Consider the following 21806-nt stretch of genomic DNA (forward strand, 5'->3'; position numbering starts at 1 on the left):
TTGCCCACCGCATCAACATTCCCAGTCATCCCAGTACCTCTACTGCTGCATCAGCGGACTGTTGGACAACTGTCAGGTCATCCATGAAAGCAAACATTGCTGGCAACCTCTGACCAGGGGCTACCTCCACTTCTTTCCCATGTCCACTCACCGCACGTATCAACAACTCCATAACCAGCACAAACAAAATCGGGGAGATGGTACATCCCATCGGGATCCCCACTTCCAACTTCTGCCACTCTGTTACATAGGACTGTGTCGCAAACCGCATCCAAAACTGATCATAATATGCCATCAAAAAATCCCTAAATCTCCGTGGCACCCAAAATAAATCCATGGCATACCTGATCAAGGCATGCGGCACTGACCCATATGCATTCTCCAAATCCAGCCATACCACCGCCACATCCTTCCTTTGCCTCATTGCCTCCTGTAACACTTGCCAGACCATTGCCGAGTGTTCAATGCATCCTGGTGATCCTGGTATTCCTGCCTTCTGCACAGAACCATCCACAAAACCATTCCCTCTGATGAAGCCTGAGAGCCGTGCCGCAAAGACACTCATCAATATCTTCCCATCTACGTCGAGCAATGATATTGGTCTAAACTGCTCCAGTGTCACAGCCTCCTCCTGCTTTGGAATATAAACTCCTTCCGCCCTAGTCCATTGACTGGGCACCACTCCTTGCCTCCATACCTGATGGATGCCTGATGCCTTCACAACTCTTAAACACCTTGTATGGCACTCCACTTGGTCCTGGAGCCGATGCCGCCCGTGCCTTCCTAAAAACTGCCCAATCTCAGACATCTTTGGCTCTGACAAATCAAATGGAACACCTGGCTCTGTCGGTCTCACAATCCTTCGATGTCCTCCACCACTTCGTTCCTCCTTGTGTCTGCATACGTGACACGCAGGTGACCTTCCATCTCTTCATTTGGTACCTTCAGTACACCACCTCGAGACGGCTCCAACAGATCCTTCATAAACTGAAAAGGCTTCTCAAAGAACCTCTTTCTCTTCCTCTGCCTCTCCTTTCTTCGCCTCCTCATCCTCTCCACTCTCTTCAACTTCACCAACCTCATCCTCACCTGCTTCGTCAACACCTCAAGCCCATTCCTCCCCCCTTCCACAGCCCTCTTCCATCTTCCATTCAAACTCCTCAACTCCATTCTCAACTCATGGATCTCCCTCTGCCTCCTGCTCAAACATGCCTCCTTCTCACCCTTCTCTACACACTCTTTCACTCCAAACGTGACACATGCATACTCAAACACAAGCTCATTCATCTTTCTCAATCTATCTTCCACCCTTCCTTTCAACCTATGAAGCCCCACACATCACTCCATCCATTCTCTCCCATACCTGGCCATTTCACTCTCCTCCTCACATCCTTTCCCTGCTGAAGTACAACCCCAGGAATATATATACACACACACACACACACACACACACACACACACACACACACACACACACACACACACACACACACACACACACACACACACACACACACACACACTTGCCGAATCTCAGTAGGATTAATGATTTTCCAAAATATGGAATTTTTTCCCCTCTAAGAATGCTCGGTCAGGAGCGTGTATCTCGATGCAGCACCTCCTGCTGCCACTTCAGTCGGATCAGGGTCGTTATGAGGTGCAGTGGTGCACGGTAGACTACAACATTAACAAACAGCTCGGTTATTGAAAACCTAACGAAATCCTGCTGCAAAGTCCATGATCCATTCGATGGGACACAATAATATTTATATCGAGTGAATGGAGTGTGCACGAGGGAGGAGCGAATAATGGATGAGTGGACACGCCCAGGCGAAAACGGTTTGTTCATCAATTGGGGTATTCTTCTTCTTCCTTCATTGTCTTTGTGGTGGAAGGTTCATTCTGGTTCTGACGTTGCCGCCTCTGACACCCCCATGGCGCTGCCGTTGCCGCTCGCTCGACGTCCCGATTTATAATGGCTGCGATGTACATGTTTTGAGGCGCACAAGTCGAGTGACTGTGTGATTCCGGCTAGACAAGAGTGCTGATGTAATTAGGGGATGCTTGATCTCTCCATTGGACGCTCCGCTCCGCAGTCTCTTGCATTCCGCCGGCGACGAGCGCATGGCCACGCCCACTGAGCGAAAGGGGCGGTGTTCATGGGCGGAGCCACATGGGACCAAGCGACGTTCACGTCGGGATCGCTGAGAGAAAATGGTCATTTACAATTAGGTCTTTCAAATCAAGTGTCAGGTTATTGTGAAAGTAACCTTTATTCATCGTCGTCATGGATTCCCTGATACACCTGCACTTTTTGTTTATGATAAATTAGCGCGCCGCCCAAGCTACAACTAAACCACCGTTTGGTATATTTCCCGTTACATCAGATTCTTCTTCTTCTTTAATAATGCTTAACGCTGTCAACGCCGGCACACTTTATTTATTTATTTTTACCTCACGTTTATTGGTACGAATTCAGTTTCATTAATTTATACTTAATCGAGATTCCACCGTTGTTTCGTCGCTACCTTCATTTAACACCTTAGCACCTGCAGTCGAAACCTCCTAAGTCGTTCCTGCAAGCCCCACCTGACGATTTAAGGAACGGGGCGAGTGCCAGCCACAAGCCCCGCCTATATCGGTGGCCGAGCGTATTGACCACGCCCCTTATACGAAGCGATCACCATTGCTCCAGCTCCTCCTCCCTCTCCTTTCTGGCAATCATCCGACCCTTGAGCTCACCGTTCCCCGTCTCCTCCTCCTCCTCCTCCTCCTCCTCCTCCCGTCCGAACCGCCTTCTCCGTCGTGCCGCCGGGGAGCGCGACACCATGGTGGACCCGGTGGGCTTCGCCGAGGCGTGGCGTGCACAATTCCCCGACTCGGAGCCTCCGAGGATGGAGCTGCGGAGCGCGCGGGACATCGAGGCCGAGCTGGCGAGCTGCAAGCGGAACATCAGGCGTCTCGAGGTCGAGGTGAACAAGGAGCGGTTCCGCATGATATACCTGCAGACGCTGCTCGCCAAGGAGAAGAAAAGCTACGATCGCCAGAGATGGGGGTTCCGTAAGAGCGGACCCGAGGTCGACCGGGGCGACCCTCGGAGGTCGCCGGGCGAATCCCACTGCGGCGCCGAAGTCGGAGCGGACGGTGAGCAGCGGGCGGTGTGCGCGACCGAGAGCCCATCGGCGTTCCGTCGTTGTGACGCGGAGCTCGAGTTGGAGTGCGAAGACCCGACGGTCTCCCGCGCCGCACCTCCCGTTCCCGGCGCTATAGGTCCTCGCGCGAGGAGGTCCCGAGGAGCCGGGCCGCTTCCGGGCCACCCGTGCGCGCACGGGGCCATGAACCGAACCAAATCGGAGTCGAGTCCGGGTCTTTCCACTGCGGCGGTGGCGAGTGCAGGTGGGAAACCCTCCAGGGTACCTGGCTTGAGTGCGGGGCAGGAGCCTTGTAAACTCAGGAGGCACAGTTCTCAAACCGCGGATGGGACACAAGTAAGCAGTAGTAGCGGTGGTAGCAGTGGTGGTGGTGATGGCGCCGTTGCTTTACCTACTTACGCTAATGTGGAGTTCCACCATGAACGTGGTCTCATCCGACTCAATGAACGAGACGTATCGGAGCACATCACCAACCTGGGCAGCGAAGCGATGCGCTTCGAGCAGCAGCAGAGGCGGAGGCGTCTGACCAGTGCAACATCTCCCGGTCGCGCTGAACCTCCAGCGTCGTCTGGAGGACACCGGTCTCATCGCCAGGGTTACGGCTCTTTTGAAACACCTGATCGCGACGACGCCATTTTGGCCGAGATGTCACCCAGATTCCCAAAGGATGGTCCCTTGCCACTGTCCTATGTGCCATCGGTGCTCCGTAACGTTGGTGTTGAAGGAGACCTTTTGATTGCTATGAGCAGGCAGTCTGCTCCCAGCGTTACTCCCAAGGAAGAACGCCTGAGTTGGCCGAAACGTTCCAACTCGCCGAGTAGTTTGGAGGATGCTGGAGGTGGCTACACTCCGGACTGCAGCTCTAACGACAACCTGACATCGAGCGAGGAAGAACTGTCATCCCCCGGGTGTCATCCCGGTTACCCGGGACCTTCTGCCAGTCCCACGAGTCATGGAGCTTCGCCGGGTTCGTATCGGTTATTTCGAGATAGGGAAAACCGTTCTCCAAGTCAAAACTCCCAACAGTCTTTAGACAGCAGCAGTCCACCGACTCCTCACGGTGCTGCCGGAAGTGGAGCGGGTGGTCCGAGCGTCGGTGGTTCCTCTGGACATGGAGCAGGCGGTACCAAGCGAGCAACACGCAAGACCGCAGTTATCCCCGCAAAAATCCCAGGGACGACGGGGTCTGTTCCAGACTCGCCACAGAGGTCTCCCGCGTCGTCTGGGTTCCGGAGAAGTGGACAAACGAGGCCTCACCACGGAATGGTTGATGAGGTTTTTGAGGGATATTCTGGTAAGAAACTTGTTTTTTTTTTTTCAATGTGTGATGTGTCTTACCTCATTTATGGTGCTGCTTCATGTTTGGCTGATCTGATATCACACCACCAGTCGTTTATGGAAGGTACGACTGGCATGATGACCTAGATGTACTCAGGATGGCCTAGAGGTACGCAGGATGGTCGAGAGGTATGCAGGATGGCCTAGATGTACGCAGGATGGCCCAGAGGTACGCAGGATGGCCCAGAGGTACGCAGGATGGCCCAGAGGTACGCAGGATGGCCCAGAGGTACGCAGGATGGCCCAGAGGTACGCAGGATGGCCTAGAGGTACGCACACTCGCCTCTAAGCTGTCTGGCCTGGGTTTGAATCCCACTGATTCATCAACGTGTGTGCCATCCCTGGGATGGGCATAAAAACTGGGTGTCCCGTCTGCTGGCATCATTTGGTGGACATTTATGATCTCATGGTGTCCTTCGTGAAGAGTATGCGAGCTATCGTCGGACTGAGCAAATTCCAAATTCCTTCCCTAATCTTAGTCAAACGTCATGTCTGAAAGACTTGGGCCAAACTTTCCCAGGGAGCCCCACAAGAACGTCTGGTCGTTGAATGGAAGGTGCTTTGTTTATCTATCATTTGAATATCCGGAGAGGATGTGAACTAATGGAACTTCTCAAGCAATATCAGTCATCATTAGTGGTTGTGTATGTTAATTTGGATGAGCAGACAGCCCCACCCCGCACCTGCACCACCTCACGTTGTCATTGTCATGCTGTGACGAAATTCCTCAAACACCTTGATCCATGTTTATGAACTGTCAGTTGATGTTGACAGAGGATTTCCAGGATAACCTTGAAAGGGTACGCAAGTTATTACAAAGGGGCATTTTCATCGACAAATGAATACTAATGAGTGTTACTACCTTGCTGTGCTTTCACTCATTTGTTTTCCTGCACATCTGTCCAAATCCTCCAAAACACCTTGATCCGTATTTCCCACCAGCCACCCCCACTTCCCCAGTCAATGAACCATTTACTCTGTTAAGTACTACATCTCCATGTAATGTACTCGTAACTCCCTCTTCCTTGTGGTTTGGCCACTTTCTTGCCACCCTTGAGGTCCACCTTGTGGTTCGGCCACTGTCTTGCCATCCTTGAGGTCCACCTTGTGGTTTCGCCACTTTTTTGCCAACCTTGAGGTCCACCTTATGGTTCAGCCACTTTCTTGCCACCTTTGAGGTCCACCTTGTGGTTTGGCCACTTTCTTGCCACCCTTGAGGTCTACCTTGTGGTTCGGCCACTTTGACACCCTTGAGGTCTACCTTGTGGTTCGGCCACTTTGACACCCTTGAGGTACACCTTGTGCTTTGGCCACTTTCTTGCCACCCTTGAGGTCCACCTTGTGGTTTGGCCACTTTCTTGCCACCCTTGAGGCCCACCTTGTGGTTTGGCCACTTTCTTGCCAGCCTTGAGGTCCACCTTGTGGTTTGGCCACTTACTTGCCACCCTTGAGGTCCACCTTATGGTTCAGCCACTTTCTTGCCACCTTTGAGGTCCACCTTGTGGTTTGGCTACTTTCTTGCCACCCTTGAGGTCCACCTTATGTTTCAACCACTTTAGTGCCACCCTTGAGGTCCACCTTATGGTTCAGCCACTTTCTTTCCACCCTTGAGGTCCACCTTGTGGTTTGGCCACTTTCTTGCCACCCTTGAGGTCCACCTTATGGTTCAGCCACTTTCTTGCCACCCTTGAGGTCCACCTTGTGGTTTGGCTACTTTCTTGCCACCCTTGAGGTCCACCTTATGTTTCAACCACTTTAGTGCCACCCTTGAGGTCCACCTTATGGTTCAGCCACTTTCTTTCCACCCTTGAGGTCCACCTTGTGGTTCGGCCACTTTCTTGCCACCCTTGAGGTCCACCTTATGGTTCTGCCACTTTCTTGCCACCCTTGAGGTCCACCTTGTGGTTTGGCTACTTTCTTGCCACCCTTGAGGTCCACCTTATGTTTCAACCACTTTAGTGCCACCCTTGAGGTCCACCTTATGGTTCAGCCACTTTCTTTCCACCCTTGAGGTCCACCTTGTGGTTCGGCCACTTTCTTGCCACCCTTGAGGTCCACCTTGTGGTTCGGCCACTTTCTTGCCACCCTTGAGGGCCATCTTATCGTTCAGCCACTTTCTTGCCACCCTTGAGGTCCACCGGGTTGCCACCAGGATGACGCTTCGTGCTGACTCTTGTGATTTTTCTTTGTCCCTCGAAAAGAAGAGGGTGAGATGCGCTCAGGCCTCATCAAAGCTAACCGCGTCTCGTCGATCTTACCCCTGCAGGTGTTACAGTTACGCTTGGTTGACCCTCCTTTGGCAAGTCCTGGCATGCGGATGTACTTAATGGTCTGGGTTTGCTCCTCGTGCAAAAGGAAAATGTTCTTTGCAAAACAAAAGTTTTCCGATACGCTCACAGTTTGAGGTTTAGTAAGAACGTGAGCAAGTTGTGTGCTCGGTGGGGATGGAATGAAAACTTCATCACTTTTTGGCTGCAACTTGTTCTGTGATAAACTCGGTTGAAGTTCATGTTTTGTTGGGAATGCAAAAGGTCTTGTTAGCCAAGATCACATTTTATCCTTCTATAGATGACTCCCTCTCACCCTATAAGGCACAAAAATGCCAGTGTGTTAAAAATGCCTTTCCTTACTCAGTTCTGCATATATGCCTGTCGGGCTATCGTTATCGGTGAAACCTTGACAGACATCTCAGAAGAGATGTGATTAGATGTCCATCAGATGTCAATGTGATTAGATGTCCATCAGATGTCAATGTGATTAGATGTCCATCAGATGTCAGGATAAGTTTTTATAAGGGGAACTTGTGTAAACACACGTCCGTGGACGGACGTGGATGGACCGTGGACGCCCCTCTTTTTGGTCTGTTGGACAAAACCATTGGATAACAAAGTGCGAGGATGATGAAAATGGATTTTGATAAGAGGTTGAAGTGATGGATCGACTTGTGTTGTTTATTTTTCTAACGGGTTTCGAAGGTTACATTGAAATCGATGGATATAAACTAAGGCCGAAAAGGAAGAACGGTGAGTTTTGATCACAGCTTAAGTCCATATATGTGACTGGCCAAAGTAATTGATCGAGGCCTAAACCTGCTTCATTGGAAGGCTGGATGGACGCAAAAGTTGCTCTATAGTAGACCCACTGCATGAGGTTAATAGGTACGAGCAGTGGTCTTCATAGAGGAAGTGGATGGCAACGTGCCAGTTCGAATGACCTCATCATATATGTTTCAAACTTTATTTATGGACTAGTATAAAGCCCGTCAAAAATGATGGGATGGAACAGCTTATTTGACAGTGCAGCCGCGTGAACATGTCAAAGTCTGAAGCCTGGGCCTAGTGTCAGCGGTGCTTATATCTTCTTTATTTATGAGACATCCTACAGACGAAAATTAACACTCGTTTTACTCTGCGTGTGTTGCACATCACGTGCAGCAAATTTCACCTCCCTGTGCCTTGTATTTATTGTGATTAAAAAAAAATACCGCTTCTGTACACCGACCTTGAGGCTCAGTTTTCAAGCCACCATCTACAATTCCAATGGTAGAGACATAACTACTCGTATTTTGGGTCCTCTGGGTTATTTGGGTCTTTTTGGTCCTCTGGGTCTTTGGGGGTATTTAGGGCCCTTTGGGTTATTTTAGGTCTTTTAGGTATTTGGTGTCCACTGGGTCCTCAGGGTCTTCGGGGTCTTTTTGTTCTTTTGAATTATTTGGGTGTTTGGGGTCCATTGGGTCTTCAGGGTCTTTTGGGTATTTTAAATCTTTGGGGTCTTTTGGGTCATCTGTGTCCATGGGGTCTTCTGGGTCCTTGGGGTCCTCTGGGTCATTTGGATCCATGGGGTCTTTCAGGGTCTTTGGGGTTTTTTGAGTGTTCAGAGTCCTTTGGGTCGTTTGGATCCTCGGGGTCATTTGGGTCTTTTGGATCCTTGTGGTATTTTGGGTCCTTGGGGTCTTTTGGGTCCTTGGGGTATTTTGGGTTGTCAGAGTCTTTTAGGTCTTTTAACCGGTGGACACACAGTGGTGTTCAAAGATTGCCCATTAAAACCGCACTCAAATCCCTCCTCAAGTGTTACTCAAAGCCTTTAAAACCTATTCTTATGAAGGGGGACAGACACACAAATACACAAACACACAAATACACAAACATACATTGTGTTTTATATTGTAGATGTGCACAAATGTAAGTAGATTTATGATACTTTGAATGTGAGTTATATAAACATGAAAGAGACAATGACACTCGCGTATAATCGGCAATAAAAGCTCCTCCACCATTGAGTGAGGAAATGATTCATATTTTTGGGGAGGATTGTCGAGTCCTGTAACTGTGTTAGTTAACTGAGATAGTTACCAAACCTTGTGTGAGAATTCTCTCAATCATCATAGTTTTCTTCCACAAAATATACTGTATCATCGGGTACGCTAACACTCTATGTAGGTAGGGATGGCGTGGAAAACAATGTCTGTCTCCTCTGCTACATACAAAACTAAGGTTTGACTATCTTCCCTAAAAAGTCGTTTCGGCTACATCTGAGAACATACCTGGTCTGTTCAACTGATTGTCTTGGTAGGGATCACTTTTCAGTATTCCAGACCATGGAAAAAAGGCAAAAAAACCCGGGAATTCATCTCTTCATTCATAATAATAATAATAATAATAATAATAATAATAATAACAAGCGTTACGCCTAGGTCCCCCGTCGGTGAAGTGATGAGGTGACAAAGTGGAAGACGCAAGGCGGCCATCTTGGATTTTGACGTGGCGACCCAATTTTCAATAGCGTTCTCCCTTATGCGTAGATACACCCACACACCAGATTAGAAGTTGGTACTTCGCTTATTTTTCAAGATATTCCGCTCACAAGGTTCAGACATACATGGCGGTGGCCATCTTGGATTTTGACGTGGCGACCCAATTTTCAATAGCGTTCTTCCTTATGCGTAGATACAACCACACACGATGGTATATATTGTTACGGATCTCAGAGACGACACTCCCCTTAGCAAGGGGGGGTTAATCCCCTTTGCCTGTTAAGCCGGCCGTCTCTGGTCCTGGTACTTGTAACGCTCTTTTGCGGGGTGGCATTGATCAGGGCTATTGGTCAAGGTGTTCTCCCGAATACCTTTACCAATCCCTCCGCAAAACAGGGAGACAAGTACCGCTCGAACCGCGCACAAGATGGTATTTGCCGAGCGGTTTAGCAATCCGCGGTCCGAGCCGTTATCAAAAGACTAAACCCGATTCAGAGCGTTGGCCAAATCGTGCCACAGGTACTCAATCGAAAGAAATCACGAAAGCGATCGGACGAGAATGAAACCAAAAGGGTAAGAAATAACAGACATTTATTAATTATGTACAAAAAAACCAAAGGAAGAGAAACGAAAGTAATATACAGGACGAAGAAGAAGAAGATACACAGGGCAAGCCTTAAAACAGTCTTATATTACGACCCCAGACAAACATACACACTCACACGGGGATTGTAGCTGGTAGGGTGGAAGGTCCAGGTGGATGGTCCAGGCGATGGGGTCCAGGCTCCGGTCCCGCGGGCGAAAACCCGGCAGGCAGCTTCGCGCGTATCGTTCAACCGCAAGCGGACCTTACGTATAGCGGGGGGACTGGGATGCTCCGTACATAATAAATGAATGGCTTTGCCAAACGCACCCTCTCCAAGGTTCTCTTATAACGCCTTTGCAATGAGCGCCGCCGTAGAGTTCTTTCGCCACTGCCGTGTGCACGCGAGTCCTGTTCAAGAGCGCCGCCTTATGGTTCTTGTGCCAGAGACGTCCCCCGCACAGTTCTTCCAAAAGGAGCCCGTCGAAAGAGGTCCGTCCAAGGGCTCTTCGCGCGCTCTTTTATAACGCGAGCCAAGATCACTACGCGCTCCTCCGAAACCACGCCCGCCACCGAGCTCATCTCAGCCCTGGTTGGCTCGCCGAAGGGGCCACGCCTCGGCCTCGGCGCTCCGCCCCCCTTCTTCTCCGGCTTGACCACGTGCGTAATGGTGGCGAACGCTGCTGGCAACGAAGTACCACAATTTGGAGAGGGAGTGCAAAATGGACGGAATGGGGCCTATCTTATTTGATTAATGCAACGCAGATTCAACTATTGGGAACAGGTCCTTAACTGAAACACATAATAATGAGATAACTACGAAGAGGGCCGTTCGCTACGTGTTGTTCATGGACTAACTAGGGGACGACCTTTGACCTTAACAAGAAATGGAGGTATTTACACAGAGAATATTTACAACAATTTACTAAGTGCAGGATTCTCAAAACCCCAACAATATCTATATATAGATATATATGTATATACAAGTACAGTCATGTGAAAAAGTAAGAACACCCCATGTAAAGTTTTGACTTTTTCAACATATTTCAACATACAGCTATTTGATCTTCATTTCAACAACTAGGGCGTGCCCGTACGTGGGTGCAGAAAAACATGCGTGCAAACAACAACAACAAAAAAAAACTTTGAAACCACGTGGCAGTAACGACCACAGAACCCCCCCCTCTATTTACATGAAATGGTTTGGTCCATTCGCAAAGCCAAAGCGAACGGCTTGCGAGTACGGTAGAACCCCCCCCCCCTCTATTTACATGAAATGGTTTGGTCCATTCGCAAAGCCAAAGCGAACGGCTTGCGAGTACGGTGACCATACCTTGGGAACCACTTGTCCGATTAATTTCAAACCTTGAAAAGGCACATCCTCGGGTCCCCAGCAATATACCTGGCAAGTTTCAAGTATATCGGACCCGTGGTTGTCGAGAAACAGCGGTCACAGACAAACACACAGACACACACACATACAGAGATTACTGGAATTATAGATAGACTAGGACGTGCCCGTACGTGGGTGCCCGTGCCCGTGGGTACGTGGGTTACCCGTGGGAGGTAACTGTGATTAGTTTGGTAAATAAATCGCCATAGCTCGGTAACTACTTCTCCGATTACGTGCTTGCCCGTACGTGCGTGCAAAAAAACATGCGTTTACATGCAGTAACGACCACAGAACCCCCCCCCTCTATTTACATGAAATGGTTTGGTCCATTCGCAAGGCCAAAGCGAACGACCACAGAACCCCCCCCTCTATTTACATGAAATGGTTCGGTCCATTCGCAAAGCCAAAGCGAACGGCGAACGGCTAAATCGCCATAGCTCGGTAACTACTTCTCCGATTAATATTGTTACAGACACGACTTTGATGTTAAGGTGGGCCGAGCGGAATGGCCGTCGTGTCCGCACAAATTACCCGATTATACTCGACGTTGACGAAGTCGCGTTACGCTGGCTCAATAAGAAAAAGAAGACACCCGGCTGGGTTATAATGACAGACACCAATGTTTCGATTCTCAATTATATTCGTACGGAAAAGGTTAGATTACAGGGGCTAGAGGTATATCACAGGAAGACAGGCACTTAGACACACTCTTATATTAACCCCGGACAGACGACAGGTAAACGGGACAACGGCTGACTCACACGGGGATTGATGGCTGGGAAAGGCAGATAGCGATGGCTCAAGGTGCACTCTTGGCTCACAGCAGGGTACAGTCCGGTCCAAAGATGCGGGGAGGTCACAGCGCTCGGAGGGGACGTTCTTTCTCAGGCGGGTCTTTCTCTCTCAGCGATCGCAGGCAACGTTCTTTCTCAGGCGGGGCGCATCTGACTCAGCGCTCGCAGGTACCTCTTTCTCCAGCTGGGGGCGCATCTCACTCACGTCCGCTAAGTCGCCACGTATATCCGGCGGGGAGTGACACGCCCTCGGCTCGTTAGCTCCGCCCCAGATGGAATCGGTCCGCCCTTCTGATTGGGTGCGGGGGGTTACCAGGCTCCGCCCTTGAGGAGGAGCTGACAGCCAGCCCCTCCGTGGTAACCCCGTGGAGCGCGTGGTCAATGGCGCTAATCGAGCCGGTGTGAGGACGCATCCTCCCCCGCGCCGCCGCCATCTCCTCTGTTGTTGTTGTAATTGTTGGGGAAGAAGATGGAAGGAGGTATGGGAAAGGTCCTAAACTCACTACTGATGCCATATAATCACATTCTGGTGCAACGAAGAGTCAGAATTAATGGAAACGAGTCCTTAACTGACATAGATTAAGAATAACTAGGAAGATGTCCGAAAGTTGTCTACGTGTGGTGCGGTGGACCTGGGCACGACATTTAATGGGGGAATAAGGGGAAGGTCGGCTCTACTGATTGTTGTTTACAGACAATGGGACTAGGGAATGGGGGATTGGGGAAAGTTGGGGAGTATTGGAGAAATAGGGGAATATTTACAAGCGGATATGGAGGCCAAATTCCATATTCGCAACATTGCACCCTTCTCTACCCTCGGGGCGTCCCGACCCGATAAATTTTTACCTAGTTTAGTGTGGCACTCAGATGTAGTCCCTCTACTATTAACTCTACCCTGAGTGCGACAGTTTTACAGATGTTCACAAATGAGTAAATATGTCCCCCTGCGACGTTGCACCCTTCTCCTCACAGAAACACACCCACAGGATAACCGAATCCGGAAAGAATTCTCAAACTACCCATACAGCCGGTAGGGAGCATTATTTACAAGACTACGCTGCTATTTACACTACGATCCAGGACCTGTTTTTGGAGGAACACATGCAGATGTTATGCATAGAGAGAGCGCGCTTGCCAACATCGATACACCAACCCACGAGTGCTCTGTGGCCGACGGCCTTTAATAACGTGCAGAGCACCCTTCCCGAGCATCAAAAGCACCACCCCACCACCAATCGGTGCAGTCACCATTGTTCATTGGAATAAAAATAAATTCGACAACCCCTAACCCTGCAGGTGTCTCTTGCTCTTCTTGTGGTGCACTTGGTGTTAACTAAAAGTGGTTCACCTGTATGGCATAGGTGCCACGTTGACCCATAGGTCCATCCCCGGGTGGTGCTTGGCCGCAAACGAACTGCGGTCCATTGTGGGTGGCCACAAACATTGCGGTCCATATGGTGTATCGATCCCGGCAGCAAACAGCGAAAGTGCAGGCCCACAACTGCGCAGCCAGCACCTCTCTCTCCTCTCTCTCTCTACCCCAAAGCCAGATCCTCGGAGGTGGGAGACAAAAGAAGAAGACAAGTGAGTAAGGTGGTAAGGGCGCAAAAGTGCACGCAATATAAGATGATGCACACTGGGAGCACATGGGAACCAGGTGAGACAGGTACGTTCCTATCGTACGCCCCCCCCACCAGGTAACCTACATGGCCCCTCCCTTACCCCTTACTGTATCCACAAAACTCAACACGACCCATAAACATCTATTTTACAAATCAACAAACATCCCTACTGTCTTCCCCGTTCCTCCCATAAACCAAATTCGTCTTCTCTCCCTCCTAACCAATCAAATTTGCCATTTTCAACTCTCATCAAAATTTGCCATTTTCAACTCAACATCAAAATTTGCCATTACCAATTCATCATCAGTCCCTCCTAGGGAGGGAGAGATGGAATCACCCCAATGTCTCATCCACGTCGTGATGCGTCTCACAATCCACACAGCAATTTCATTTCCTGCTACAACCCAAGAAAACACAGGTGTGGAGTCATCATCACCTCAGGTAAGTGGCTGCGTATGGTGCGACAGGTTCATCAATCCTAACTATTTCCTAAATGACTTTAACAACTTTACACTACCCGGGGTCTTTCTCCGGCCAAACCATTGGCCCTCTTACACTATGGGTTCTAAAAACCAATTCCCATTGGCCAAACTGTGGTGCGCTTCAATTTGGGGTCTCACTCCCCCGATTCATCTCCCGGTGCCCTCGTACAATTTCTGGGCTGCGGCGTGTACCTCTCCCAGTGGGTCTACCCACCTGCACACCTCCACCACTGCAGTTGCCTCCGAGCTTACCTGCTCCTTGCCCTAACCTAACTACCTGGGGAAGGCCCTCTGGCACTCTCCCCACTCGGTGCCCTCTCTGGCACTGGGCTACCCGGGTCCGTCCTCCGGATCCTCGGGCCCCATCCACAACTCTACCGGCTCTCAGAGCCCACCTGCGGCCTCACCTGGCCGACATCCTTACAGTGGTGGAGTGCCCAACCAACTACACGCACTAACAGGCTACACGCACAGCCATTTCCACAACACTAATGCACCCATTCACAACACCATTCTGCAACCGCACCACAAATGCCAATATCCAACCACAATTTACCTGTACCCTCTACCTAACACTTACACTACCCGCCCCGGGTACTCGTGAAAGGGGTCCACTCTTCCCCCATCCACACCTTCGCACCATGCACACCACTCCGTACCACTTACTCCCACTCTCTCCACACACCTGTACTTGCACACCTGTGCTCTCACACCTGGTGCCACCTGCACCCTTCTCTCCCCAAGCGCATTCGCGCTGATCCACACACTCACTACTCACACACTGCTCCACACACCTGTCCAGTTGCACACCTGTGCAATCACACCTGTTCAATTCTCACAAACACGGCATCATCTCAGCTAACTACTCCCCTCTGAAACTTGCGCTTCCCAGTCGTCCCTTTAAACTATTGCGCTCCCTCGTCATTATCATCCACACTAATCTACCTGCGTCCCCACTACAGGTATCAGTCACTATCTAACCTTAACGTTACCTAATGTCAATCTCTTCTAGATCCCTACAATATAACCTAACCCACCCGGGCTAGTTTTCACTGCCATACACCCCATAAGCTATTGCTCCTTTGCCCCCAGCATGGGAAGGGTGGCAGATTTGCCATCCCACCCCATCGGGGGTCTCTCACTACCAATTTTGCACATCAAATTTCAACAAATCAAAAATTTGCCAATCACTACTCATCATCTGCCAATCACTACTGCCAATCCCTTGCCAATCATCAAATTTTGTTTTTCTCCAATTTTGGGTCCAAAACACTAACCTCATCACCCAGTCTACTCACTAATACCTCTCGGTGCGCCAATCCCTGTCCAAAGCCCGGCTTCGTAAAGCCAAGCAATGGATGCTGGTTGCTTTGTGCCGGCGGCTGGATGCGTCCGGCATTCGGGGCAGGGACGGGGGCTTACCCGTGCCGAGATCCCACGCACCATCTCGGCACGGAGCCATCCAATGTCCCGCTCTCGACCTGCCGGCACGTCTCACCAAAAAGTGGTCGCCATGACGACCCTTTCTATCGGGCTGCCAGCTCCGCCTAGTGGAGCACGGACGCGGCCGTTCAAAGTGAGGCCCGGCACGCACCGAGGGCCTGCTTCGGCTAAAAGTCGCTCTAACCTCTAACCCGTGTAACGTCGATGCTTCACCTGGACGCTTACACCCCGCAGCCCGTTCCTTGCTCACACATCCAGCTGTGCCCATGCTCCTCGTACCCTTCCTTACACACCCAGGTACACCCATTCCACTCACAGCCTTGGTCACACACCTGACCACCGAACACTTTGGCACACATTCGTTGCTCGCACACCTCGCCAATACACCGCTTCGCGCCCCCTCCTCGGTCACCTCCTCTGTGACAATCACAGGTGTGCCCTCATTCGCACACCCAACCATGTGCCTCACCACCAACTCCAGCGTGCATTCCCACTCACGCTCTACCATTCCAGGTGTGCATCCTTCCATCCCAGGTGTACATCCTCGCTCACCTGTCACAACCAACTCACTCTCCTTGTCACTCTCAATACTCTCACCACCACTCTTGACAACGCACTCACCCTTACTCTTGACAGCGCACTCTTTCCTCGTGCACCTGTCCGTCACACACCTTTCTCGCGCACACTCTCCCGTTACACCCTCTGTAACACTCACCACAGGTGGACACTCTTCCTTACTTCTGACAGCGCACTCTTTCCTCATGCACCTGTCCGTCACACACCTTTCTCGCGCACACTCTCCCGTTACACCCTCTGTAACACTCACCACAGGTGGACACTCTTCCTTACTTCTGACAGCGCACTCTTTCCTCATGCACCTGTCCGTCACACACCTTTCTCGCGCACACTCTCCCGTCACACCCTCTGTAACACTCACCACACCACGCTTCCATGTGCTCCCTCGCACACGCGCTACGACCGACTCACTCTCGCCAGCACCCTCACTCCTCGGCGTGCACTTTTTCCTCACACACCCCAGAGTCGGACTTTCTCGCACACCTCCTCTTTCGCACACCAGACCTGTCACACACTTCACCAACGGCCTCTCACGAACACCCGGGTCCATCTCGACCCCCAAGCTTATTAAATCACCTGGCGCATCATACGCACGACCATATTGGTCACCACTTACACCGGGTCCTCTTCCTCTTCGCTTCTCCTCCATCACCTGCGAATCCCTCATCCGGTTAATGAGCACATCATCACGATCCAAACACAGACTTTGGACCAATTCTTTTATCTCCTCTTTTATCTCTTTCTTATCCCCTCTCCGTCGCTTCTTAATTTCGCTCATCCCTTCTTCCACTTATTCTAATTTGTGCTTCACCTCTTTTATTCCCCGGTACGTCTCCTCAAGCTCATCCTCTAAGGCTACCTTGACCGTTTCCAGGTGCGTCCTCACCTGCCGGTCCTTCGTCTCCATTACCTCTATCACCTCGTCCAACCTCGTTGTCAGTCCCTCACGTACCATCTGACATTCCCTCTTTGTCGCTATTAAGTCGTTTTTTATGTCGTTTTGTGTCGCTTTTAAACCTCCTAATACCGCAGTGTTCCTTTGAACCTGCTCCGTTAGTTCTTTTTGTCCCTCCGTCAGCTGTTCCACCTCCTGCGTCAGGACCTCTATGCCCCCCTGTAACTTTACAGTTCCCTTTCTCACCTCCTTCTCCATGTGCTCCTTACAGTGCCTCACCTCCTCGCGCACTCCTCCGACCTCCTCACTCACTCCTCTTCTGATCTCCTCTCCCATCACTTGCATCTCCTGCCCAGATGCCACCCTCATCTGCTCCATTTCCTCCCTGTGAGCATCCAGTTTGGTTTCTACCCCCATTCTGACCCCCTCTATCTGCTGCCCCATTTGGTTAACTTCCCTTTCCGCTTGGTCCCTCATGTCCCTCAATTTGCCTTCCATCCTGTTTTCTAACCCCTCTAACCCATTTTTCACTCCCTCTATTTGATTCTCCTGGGCAGCCATTCTATTTTCTACCCCCTCTAACCCATGTCTCACCTCTTTTATCCCATTGTCTAACCCCTCAAAATTTTTGTCTAACTTCTCAAAATTATTGTCTAACTTCTCACCAGTACCCCTCGCTGCGTCCCTCATTACCCCCATTTCGTTTCCCATTACCCCCATTTGGTTTTCCAATCGCTCACCCTGTAGGATGAGGGACGCCTGCATTTGCGCCATAAATTGCTCCATGAGGGCCTGCATTTGGGCCATTCCTCCCACTTGTGCAGCGGGTGCGGCCGCCGTAGCTATGTGCGAGGCGCCATTTCGCGAACCTGCCGCCCTCACTGCTTCGCTCTCCTCATGTCCCTCATGTCCCTCAATTTGGTCCTGGACCGACCCTGCTTCACTCTCCCCTACCGGACCCCAGCCGTCTTGATCCGCCATGGCGCGACTTGCAAAATTCGAGTTTTCGTAAAACAAATCCAAAAATTTTTTTTTTGTTATAATTTCGGCGAGCGCAGTAACCGCGGGACCGCGCTCCGGATCGATTTTGTCGAGCGCCGTACGCGCTCCGGATCGATTTTGTCGAGCGCAGTACGCGCTCCGGATCGATTTTCCCTCCCAAAATTTGGGCCTAACTAATTTAGTCCCGGGTCCGAATCTCACTCCTCGACACCAATTGTTACAGACACGACTTTGATGTTAAGGTGGGCCGAGCGGAATGGCCGTCGTGTCCGCACAAATTACCCGATTATACTCGACGTTGACGAAGTCGCGTTACGCTGGCTCGATAAGAAAAAGAAGACACCCGGCTGGGTTATAATGACAGACACCAATGTTTCGATTCTCAATTATATTCGTACGGAAAAGGTTAGATTACAGGGGCTAGAGGTATATCACAGGAAGACAGGCACTTAGACACACTCTTATATTAACCCCGGACAGACGACAGGTAAACGGGACAACGGCTGACTCACACGGGGATTGATGGCTGGGAAAGGCAGATAGCGATGGCTCAAGGTGCACTCTTGGCTCACAGCAGGGTACAGTCCGGTCCAAAGATGCGGGGAGGTCACAGCGCTCGGAGGGGACGTTCTTTCTCAGGCGGGTCTTTCTCTCTCAGCGATCGCAGGCAACGTTCTTTCTCAGGCGGGGCGCATCTGACTCAGCGCTCGCAGGTACCTCTTTCTCCAGCTGGGGGCGCATCTCACTCACGTCCGCTAAGTCGCCACGTATATCCGGCGGGGAGTGACACGCCCTCGGCTCGTTAGCTCCGCCCCAGATGGAATCGGTCCGCCCTTCTGATTGGGTGCGGGGGGTTACCAGGCTCCGCCCTTGAGGAGGAGCTGACAGCCAGCCCCTCCGTGGTAACCCCGTGGAGCGCGTGGTCAATGGCGCTAATCGAGCCGGTGTGAGGACGCATCCTCCCCCGCGCCGCCGCCATCTCCTCTGTTGTTGTTGTAATTGTTGGGGAAGAAGATGGAAGGAGGTATGGGAAAGGTCCTAAACTCACGACTGATGCCATATAATCACATTCTGGTGCAACGAAGAGTCAGAATTAATGGAAACGAGTCCTTAACTGACATAGATTAAGAATAACTAGGAAGATGTCCGAAAGTTGTCTACGTGTGGTGCGGTGGACCTGGGCACGACATTTAATGGGGGAATAAGGGGAAGGTCGGCTCTACTGATTGTTGTTTACAGACAATGGGACTAGGGAATGGGGGATTGGGGAAAGTTGGGGAGTATTGGAGAAATAGGGGAATATTTACAAGCGGATATGGAGGCCAAATTCCATATTCGCAACAATATGAAACCTTGAAAAGGCACATCCTCGGGTCCCCAGCAATATACCTGGCAAGTTTCAAGTATATCGGACCCGTGGTTGTCGAGAAACAGCGGTCACAGACAAACACACACACACACACACAGACACACACACACACAGAGATTACTGGAATTATAGATAGATATTGATAGATAAAGGTGATATAATATAGCAAATATCATGAAACATTTACATTTTGTAGTTCATTGTATAATTTAAATAAACATAAATGCAAATTTTGCATGTGGAAAAAGTAAGTACACCCCTACATTTATCACTACTTCAAATACCTAAATTAGAATCAGGTGCACCAGCTCAGGTGCAATTGATTAGAACATCGTTAGAGAGGATCTTTGAGGAACCTGTCTTATTTAAACTTCAGACATTTAGTTTGGTTTGCTCTTTGTTGTTGAAGTGTGCGGCATCACCATGCCAAGATCAAAAGAGCTCTCCGAGGCCTTCAGAAAGAAGGTTACAGATGCCTACGAGTCTGGGAAGGGATTAAAAAAGATCTTCAAACAATTTGAAATCAACCATTCGACTGTCCGGAAGATCATCTGCAAGTGGAGAATATTCCAAACAACTACGAACTTGTTCAGGCCAGGCCGCCCCAGCAAGTTCACCCCGAGAGCAGACCGCAAGATGCTGAAAGAAGTCTCTAAGAACCCCAGAATGCCATCACGGGACCTACAGGTAGCTCTTGCCACTGTTGATGTCAAAGTGCATGAGTCTACCAGTAGAAAGAGGCTGCACAAATTTGATCTACATAGGAGGTGTGCCAGGAGGAAACCTTTGCTGTCCAGAAAGAACATCAGGGCAAGACTAAAGTTTGCCAATGAACACCGAGGCAAAGACCAGCACTTCTGGAACAATGTGCTCTGGACAGATGAGTCAAAGGTAGAGCTATTTGGCCACAGTACCAGAAGACATGTTTGGTGAAAACTAAAGACAGCATTTGACCACAAGAACCTGGTACCAACTGTAAAGCATGGTGGTGGAAATATGGAAATATTATGGTTTGGGGCAGCTTTGCTGCATCAGGACCTGGGCAGCTCACCATCATAGAATCCACTTTGAATTGTTCATTGTACCAGAGGGTGCTTGAGGATAATGTGAGGCCATCTGTCGGAGAGTTGAAGCTCAACCGAAGGTGGACCTTGCAACATGACAATGACCCTAAACATAACAGTAAATCCACCAGGGAATGGCTGAAAAGAAAGAAATGGAGGGTTCTGGAATGGCTAAGTCAAAGCCCGGATCTAAATCCCATTGAGATGTTGTGGGTGGATTTGAAACGAGCTGTGCATGCAAGAAACCCCTCAAACATCGCACAGCTGAAAGAATTCTGCATGGAGGAGTGGGCAAAAATTTCTCCCAGTCGATGGCAGAGACTGGGAGACAGTTATAAGAAACGCCTACTTGAGGTTGTTTCTGCCAAAGGGGACAATACCACCTATTAGAGCCAAGGGTGTACTTACTTTTTCCACATGCGAAATTTGCATTCATGTTTATTTAAATTATACAATGGACGACAAAATGTAAATGTTTCATGATATTTGTTATATTATATCACCCTTATCTATCAATATTGTTGAAATGAAGATCAAATAGCTGTATGTTGAAATATGTTGAAAAAGTCAAAACTTTACAGGGGGTGTACTTACTTTGTCACGTGACTGTATATATATATACAGACTTGGCATTTCATATGGAATTTTTTTTTTTTCTTGACTTGGGTTTACTTTCTTAACTCAGTATATCAATCTGGTGAGTTTCTTTTACACTTTGGTGATTTATTTGTTAAAAGAACCATGTCACTGATTGTCTGTCACAGCAAGAAGTCAACAACAGGATTATATCACAGGTGGCGTGGCAAAATGTACGGACAGGTGCATTTGATGATTGGCTTCACAGTCGAGTATACAAGGGTTGTTGCGTTCTGTATTAGTGGAAAACAACTGCTGCACGTCTCCAAAAGTTATTGCCGCTTCCTCTGGAGATGGTCCGTCAACTCGACAATGCTGTTTGTCATGGAGTGGTGGCTTTACGAAATTACGGCATGAAACAGCGTGCTATTGCTTGGCAGTATGGCATCACTCAAGGTCAGGTGTCACAGATCCTGAAACGAAATGCTCAGAGGGGTATCCCTCCTCCAATACCGAGGCCAGGGCGTCCCCACAGAACCACAATGAGGGATGATCGCCAGCTGCACCTGTTATTGCACAATGGCCGTACCAAGTCAGCTAATCGGCTTAGGGCTGAGTGGCAGCAACTGACAAATGTGCCTGTATCCAGAAGGCTAGTCAACCAACGACTGGTTCAAGCAGGCTACCGTGCCAGGCGTCCCCTGAGAAAGCCACGCCTGACCAGACAACACCGCCAGCGCCAATTGCAGTGGGCCAGAGAGCAC

The 21806-nt window shown here is 50.0% G+C and overlaps 1 protein-coding gene and 1 long non-coding RNA gene across 3 annotated transcripts in view; one reads left to right on the forward strand and one right to left on the reverse strand.

Moving 5' to 3' along the window:
- The first annotated feature begins 2770 nt into the window (after window positions 1-2770).
- Window positions 2771-21806, forward strand: part of LOC137439411 (active breakpoint cluster region-related protein) — a 258208-nt gene continuing 239172 nt past the window's right edge. Inside the window, exon 1 of one of the 2 annotated variants that reach the window (XM_078768302.1) lies at window positions 2771-4446. In XM_078768302.1, the coding sequence (XP_078624428.1) occupies window positions 2829-4446 (1618 nt within the window). In that variant the 5' untranslated portion in view covers window positions 2771-2828. The remainder of the gene's footprint in view (window positions 4447-21806) is intronic. The other variant, XM_068135138.2, reaches the window with a different exon arrangement.
- LOC144888841 (uncharacterized) lies at window positions 11842-13617 on the reverse strand. The gene is made up of 2 exons (XR_013621403.1): window positions 13362-13617; window positions 11842-12452 (listed from the first exon to the last, which is right to left on the reverse strand). It is a non-coding gene; the product is annotated as an uncharacterized LOC144888841 (long non-coding RNA).

Source organism: Myxine glutinosa, chromosome 14 (assembly GCF_964187855.1).
Source record: "Myxine glutinosa chromosome 14, kmMyxGlut1.1, whole genome shotgun sequence".
NCBI lineage: Eukaryota > Metazoa > Chordata > Myxini > Myxiniformes > Myxinidae > Myxine > Myxine glutinosa.